Source organism: Pimephales promelas, chromosome 10 (assembly GCF_988280905.1).
Source record: "Pimephales promelas chromosome 10, fPimPro1.hap1.1, whole genome shotgun sequence".
Lineage (NCBI taxonomy): Eukaryota > Metazoa > Chordata > Actinopteri > Cypriniformes > Leuciscidae > Pimephales > Pimephales promelas.
The window spans coordinates 13,405,916-13,413,742 of NC_142778.1; the positions used below are offsets into that span (position 1 = coordinate 13,405,916).

A 7,827-nucleotide genomic window follows, 5' to 3' on the forward strand; every position below is an offset into this window, starting at 1 on the left:
TCCTTGTGGCGTAACAGTGATTGTAAAAACATGAAGATGTGGTTTATCTGATTTACCCCGTCATCACATAATGACCATTGCGTATTTATTTTCTTTGGTTATGAATGGTGCATTCACAAAGAAAATTTTCCCTACATTTTTAAAATTGTTTACAAGTCACTCACATTAGGTTATATGCACAGCACAAAAAAGTGGAAATGAAACTTAGCAATATTTTAACTCTATAAATAACCAAATTAAATGAAGCAAATCCTGAGTTTATTGTAAGTACTCTCTCTTGAGGTAAAAAAAACAAAATCACTGTTAACATTTTGACAGCAGCCAAGTAAACACATTTTTCCTTCTATTATTATATTAGATGATAAAAACTGATTTCACATAAAAAATCACTCCTCTAATCAGTGACAATAAAAATGAAAATGTATGCAAGTAACAGGGATGTATAAAATTGATCAAGATCATACCCAAAATATTATAAAATAAACTCAATATTGTGCTTTTATACAATATAAATGCTTCATATTACAATTACTTGTTGCTGAAGCCTCCTTAAGGAGGAGTTTTCACTCCTGTTTTCACACTGGAATCTTTATTCGTTGATGGTCAAAGACATGGGATTTTCATATGCTGCAGACTCCAAGTTATCCACTTTCTTTCGGCGAAGTTCGGGAGGAGGTCGAGGTGGAGGGTTTCGAGGAGGTTCTTTGATGCTCTCCCCAACACGCTTTGGCGGCTCTGTCCGGGGCACTATTGGCTCCCAATGCTCTCCATGAATAGCTGCCTATGATGCCAGTACAATCATGTACAAAAGGCTGAATTTAATGAGAATAATCTTTACACCAAGGCCATATGGCCACACAACCAAATACATCCAAACACATGTTGTCCAAAAACTTCTTTAAATGACAGTTCTTATGAGTCTAATGAAGTAAAATACTGTACACTGTACTAAAATATTGTGGGATTGATCATCATACACTTACATCTCTCAGCATCACTTGTCAGCACAAAGAACCATATATGTTTTTAAAGCTTGAGTTCAACATTCTTTTATAATTTACATCAGTGTTTCCCAACCCTGTTCCTGGCGGCACACCAACACTGCGTGTTTTCTTTGTCTCCCTAATCAAACACACCTGATTCAACCCATCAGCTCATTAACCCACCTGTTTATGAGCTGATGGGTTGAATCAGGTGTGTTTGATAAGGGAGACAAAGAATACACGCAGTGTTGGTGTGCCGCCAGGAAAAGGGTTGGGAAACACTGCTTTACATCATTCACATTTCTTTATTCAGTAGAACTTCACAGAATGTGCATATGGACAACATATAACATCATATGAGTTTGAAACCACATGAGGGTGAGCCAATGACAGAGTTTTCATGTTGGTTGAACTGTTCACTGTAACAGTTTGAAAGTGAAAAGGGGGATTTTACAAGAGGAAGCATCTGAGCATGACACAATAAGATCTTTTAGTTTCCTATCTTCTTTTAGTTGTGGTTGCATTCACATTCATTCAGTCGCTGAATTATTTTGGATTTATTTGGAGGAACTTACCGAAAGGTAGATTAAACTGGCAATTGCTAGACACACACTTCCCAGAACTGTGGCTAACATGAACCCTCCAGGAATACACAGCCTGCAGGGTAACATACACAGAAACACAGGTAAGATGCTGTCTTATCCTGCAACAATAAAAGTTCAAGGACACATGACAACACCCGACAGAAGAACACTCGACATACTTACGCAGCATGCAAGAACGCTCTGATGTAATAGTTTCTGGTCAGGGGTCCAAAAGCCTTCACACACACTGTGAAGCAATACTGACCACTAAAAAAATAAATAAATAAATAGATAAAAAAATTAAATAAAATAAAAATAATATATATATATATATATATATATATATATATATATATATATATATATATATATATATATAAACAAAAAGCCTTCCAAGAAAAGTGTATGATGCACACAATGAAGTTTTCATTATACAAATGACTCAGCCCAAAATGTTTCTATGGTGTGGTGAAATCACCAGGCTGTACTTCCTTTAATTACATACAATCTCAAATAAGGTCAGATTGATATATTAAAGAACACTTACGTTCTCTCAACGCTGGTGCCTTTGCCCCGTTTGCTGCGCGGATATTCAAGCAAACACACAAACACACCGGCAGCACTATCACAGTAAAGGATATAAATGTAGACACTATAGAAACTTGGGAAATTTACCACAAAAATAAAATAAAAAATAAAATGGTAGGCTACTTTATCACCCGAAAGACTAAAAGAACAAATGAGGAAAAGAAAACGAAAAATCAAAGCAATTTATAGGAAAGATCCCTGCAGAGGTTGTAAGGATACATGCCGAACGCTGCAAACTGCCAGCCTCTGAACTGACCGGCAACTCCGACGATTCCACCAGTCGCATAAACTGCAACAGGAAAAAACTTTAATGCCATCATGTTTTATCATGTTCTATATATTAATTATATATTTTATATATATTCACACAAGCCTGCATTAACTGACATTTATTTTTAAGATAAAAATAGTAGCCTACTTATAGTCAAAACAGTGTTCTTTCATAGCCTACTGAAAATGAACTTCTTGGTTTTAATATAAATAAATAACAGGTTAGGCTATAGGTCCTACAATAATTAATTAACAAACAAACAAAACAATCACGCAATGAACGATCGCTTACAGTTGTATAGCCTACGTTAAAACCTTTAGTTGTGTAGTATTCAAATATTAATGTAAGTGCAACTTCCTCGTTTAAATGCTTCAGACAGCCACACACACACACACACACACACACACACACACACACAAAAAACAGAATGAGATAAATAATTCGAGTATGCATGTTCTTACTGAGTCCAGCAGCCAGAGCTTGCTCGTTAGCCCACATAGCCCACTCAATCTTCCCCATGGCCACTTGAGTGCGTGCTGACACTGATAAATGAAGTATATTTTCAACTTAATTCTATAATAGAAGTCGGTAGTGGCCAGTGTTTCATAACCCCAACCCTTTCATTTCATCACTTCCGCTTTTACTTTGCGCTACTCCTGCGAGAAGAGATGACGCAGAGATGACTCTGAATCAACATGCTCCACCTATGCTAAATTTTCCACATATTGTAATCATTGTTCACAACTTATAATAATAACTGAGCTCATTATTCCTGCCGTAAATGAATACATTAGCTAACTGCGTGGTTTGTGTACATTACTTGGACAGTCATCTCTGATAACAGATTACTAATTGTAATTTATAGACATGCATTTTCTATGTGAAACGATATGCGAAAAGCGCTGATACAAATAAATGTGAATTGAATTTAATCTTATTATTCAGTAAATTCGTTAAGGCAAATTAAAGCGCCAGATTGGACATGTCAATAAAGAAGAGACCACATGAGGGACGACAGCAAAAACATTCTTTTTGGTCAAGCGAGCTGAGGTCGAGTCTAAAATCGAATTGCTCTCTTCCAGCTCTCGTTTGTGTTTCAATGAAATAGAGGACTTTAAGGTCCTCTATAGGCTATATAAACGCTGGAATGAAACGTTCTAGTAATGTTGCATTCCAGACAGCTCGGGATTTAGTCAATTTAACATTGAGTTTAATTATTTTTATTATGCAACAGTAAAAAAAAAAAAGGACAAAAAAAAAGTAATATTCAATAATGTTTTACACCATGACAGTACATGTATTAGTTTTTAGATTTCTTAACGGAGTTTATTTACATATCCAATTATTTCTTAAAAATAAGAATTTTTATAGGCTACTTTTAATTTATTTTTTTGGAAATTTACATTTGTGAATATAAAATTTGGCAAGAAAAAGTAGTCAATTAATTACAAATTTAAAATGAGAAGGGTCTATTTAGATTAAGTTTATGTTTGTTTGTGCTTTTCGTCAGCTGCTTTCAAAGCGATGCTATGATGTTTTTGTTCAGTTTTTTTGTTTTTGTGCCATAATTGACGCAAAAAACAAAACAAAACAAAAACACGACATGCTCTCGTTGTATCGTAGCGACATCATGTGGACAACATGTGAACGTGAGTTATGACGTCTGATTGCCAGAATTTACCGAGGTCTGAAGTGTGGGATATAATTTATATATTTCCACGCCAAACCTCGTCTGGACTACAGTAGTGTGTGTGTGTGTGTGTGTGTGTGTGTGTGTGTGTGTGTGTGTGTGTGTGTGTGTGTGTGTGTGTGTGTATGTCCGTCCATCCGTCGTCTGGACTGCAATAATGTACGTGTAGGCTATGTATATCCATCACGCATACACAGGTCCAAGACCTTATCTTTGCAAACACCCATAAATATGTGACTTTGAATATGATGAACATGCTCCTGAAAACACAGACTAGTTTTAGCCTAATTCCAGACTAAAATGCACGTTTGAGCGGTTTTAAATAAAAGCAACTTGCACTGCTATATCTTAAAATATGTCAGTGTCATTGTTTTGTCTCAATATGCACACTTTAAGGCATTTTTATAAAAGCTAATTAAATGTCCTAATTGAACTAAAGAAATCTATTCTAAATCTAAATCTAAACCAGGTTTCACCAGGCCCATATGTTTCTCTTATTTTATCTCCCCCATTCATTTTAAATGGATGGTCATTTTTGACTCAGATGAGGCCTACGATCAGTCAGTTTAAAAAAATAAATACAAAACCTGTCCTAATGGGCTATATGCACGCATAAATTCCGCATTTGACGTAAGGATGCTCGTCCATTTCCGGTTGAGATTAAAGCGGAGGAACACCGAGGAAAACGGGATTATGGCAGTCTTCAAAATTTACTGTCCTCCAGTCTTTGAAATGAAACGTACGTTTAGATGTAATTTTATATATAGTTATATTTATTTAATATAATTTTAAAAAGAAGCATAAACACAACGAGGGGTGTCTGTTTTATCTGTTTTTGTGACTAACGTTTCTTTAACCATGGAGTATAAAATTCAATATAAATTCTCGGTATTGCATTGGACTCTACGATCGGCGGAAGTTATCGAGCATCCCTAATGCTTCACCGGAAATACCGCCGTGCATAGAGCCCATTGAAAGAAAACAAGTTGACAAAAAGAATGAATCTTGATTGAATATTTATTATATCTTATCTTAATAATATCTTATCTTAAGTATCTTATCTTAATATCTTAAGTATGCAACCCCAAAGGTTGCAGCCCTTCTTGCCTTTAGCTTTAATGGCTTTATGACCCATGGAATGTTACCTGACTCGATGTTAGTTGTTAGTGGTGCTTGCTGAAAGCAAGGCAACACTATTACTATTGTGTTTTTTGAGTCGGCCAAAAAGTTTGGCGCGCTACTCCTCCCGCAGTTTTTGTCACACACCCATGAATGAGGTCTCAAATCTTGCGGAATATTCGGGAATGGTGTGCTATGACTTTTCTAAGCGATCGGGGGTACGATGTTCGCCCGAAGGGCGAACAAATTTCCCAAAAATCCCATAGACTTAACATTGCGACAAACTTTGACGACTCATAGCTCCGAGCGAGGATTTCACAGAAGCCTGTGATTTACCACATTTGAAGAGGCTGACAGGCTCTGTAAGAACATACCTCACAATGGGGTAAAAGTTGCACCCCTGGGGGGCAGGAGCTGCCCAAATTTTCCCCCATTGACCCCAATGTTATTTAAAATTTCTAGTATAGCATTATACTATTCCAGGAAAAAGTTTGGCGCACTCCTACGTCCACAGTTTTTGTCACAGACCCATGAATGAGGCATCAAATCGTGCGGCCTATTGAAGAGAAGTGTCCTATCACTTTTATCAGAGATCGGGGGTACGGTGTTCGACCCAGGGGCGAACAAATTTCCAAAAAATCCCATAGACTTAACATTGAGACAAACTTTGACGACTCATAGCTCCGAACAACGATTTCGGAAAAACGTGTGATTTGCCACATTTGAAGAGGCTGGCAGCCTCTGTAAGAACATACCTCACAATGGGGTAAAAGTTGCACCCCTGGGGGGCAGGAGCTACCCAAAATTTTCCCCATTGACTTACTATGGTGAAGGATGTCCCATCAAATGCATGTGTTTTTCCTACTATGGTAAATTGCATAGGGATTTTGTATTGAACATAGCTCTGGATCATAGTGTCATAGAGACAAGGGGGTGGGCTCATTTTACTCAGACGACCAATCAGTCTCTCAGGATCATTGTGAAGCTATCAAGCCACGCCCTAGCAACCATATAGAGCACCTTAGCAACAACTCCCATAGACTTCCATTGAAAGAGATCAAAGGGATATCTCTGGATAGAAGTGTCATAGAAACACAAGGGTGGTCTCGTTTGACTCGGGGTAGCAAACAGCCAATCATGAATCACCTCAACAATTTCTGGCCACACCCTAGCAACCATTATCGAGCACCTTAGCAACCAAATTTTAAAGAGGCATATCTTCCATTCTGAATGTCATACAGGCTTGGGAGTTGTATTATATCAATTATACTGACAAGCAGCCTTTGGAGATTCATGATTGGCAGCTGCCAAGCCACTCCCTAGCAACCAAAAAGAGTACCCTAGCAACCATTTTGCAAGGCCTACATCTCTTTATCAGAACATCGTATAGAGATGGGGGTTGGTTTATACATTCACATTGACTTTGGAGCTTCATGATTGGAAGCTGCCAAGCCACTCCCTAGCAACCAAACAGAGTACCCTAGCAACCATTTTGTAACAGCTATATCTCAGCATCAGAACATTGTATCACGATGGGGGTTGGGTCTTTTGACTCATGCTAGCACATAGAACTTTCAAAATGCTAAACATGCTAGCTGTGAATAGCTACATGCTAATATTGATTAGCTAAGTGCTAAATCATGCCATGAACAATATAAAAACTCTATAATAACCATATGTGAACACTACCAACCACCTAGTAATACCATAGCAACTACCTAGAATACCCTAGCAACAACCTAACAACACCATAGCAACCACCCAGAACACCCTAGCAATCGCATAGCAACACCCTAGCAACCACCTAGAAACTATCCAGAACACCTTAGCAACACCCTAGCAACCACCTAGCAACACCCTAACAACCACCCCAAACACCATAGCAACCACCTAGCAACACCTTAGCAACCACCCAGAACACCCTAGCAACCACCTAGCAACACCATAGCAACCACCGAGCAACACCCTAGCAACCGCCTAGCAACCATCCAGAACACCTTAGCAACACCCTAGCAACCACCTAGCAACACCCTAGCAACCACCCAGAACACCCTAGCAACCACCTTGCAATACCCTAGCAACCACCTAGCAACACCCTAGCAACCACCCAGAACACCCTAGCAACCGCCTAGCAACACCCTAGCAACCACCTAGCAACACCTTAGCAACCACCGAGCAACACCCTAGCAACTGCCTAGCAACCTTCCAGAACACCTTAGAAACACCCTAGCAACCACCTAGCAACCATCCAGAACACCCTAACAACCGCCTACTAACAACCTAGCAACACCCTAGCAACCACCCAGAACACCCTAGCAACCACCTAGCAACACCTTAGCAACTACCCAGAACACATTGGAAACCACCCATAATACCCTAGCAACTGCATAGCAACCACCCAGAATACCCTGACAACCAACTAGCAACCACCCAGAACACCCTAGCAACCGGGTGGTGAGTTTTGCCACTGCAAGCACCACTTCACATTTTCGTCTGGAAATGTACGTTCTAGTTACTCTTGTACCTGTCATTAAAGACAAGGCTGGCAAGGTTGGAAGCATGGAGAATTATAGGCCTATTGCACTTGCTAGT

At 38.9% G+C, this 7,827-nt stretch overlaps 1 protein-coding gene across 1 annotated transcript; it reads right to left on the minus strand.

Moving 5' to 3' along the window:
• Positions 1 to 241: 241 nt before the first annotated feature.
• Positions 242 to 3,672, minus strand: cyba (cytochrome b-245 alpha chain). Its single transcript, XM_039654859.2, has 6 exons — positions 2,888 to 3,672; positions 2,375 to 2,444; positions 2,115 to 2,189; positions 1,751 to 1,834; positions 1,559 to 1,640; positions 242 to 781 (listed from the first exon to the last, which is right to left on the minus strand). The coding sequence occupies exons 1-6, from the start codon at positions 2,943 to 2,945 to the stop codon at positions 590 to 592; spliced, it is 561 nt and encodes a 186-aa protein (XP_039510793.1). The 5' UTR covers positions 2,946 to 3,672; the 3' UTR covers positions 242 to 589.
• Positions 3,673 to 7,827: the final 4,155 nt, after the last annotated feature.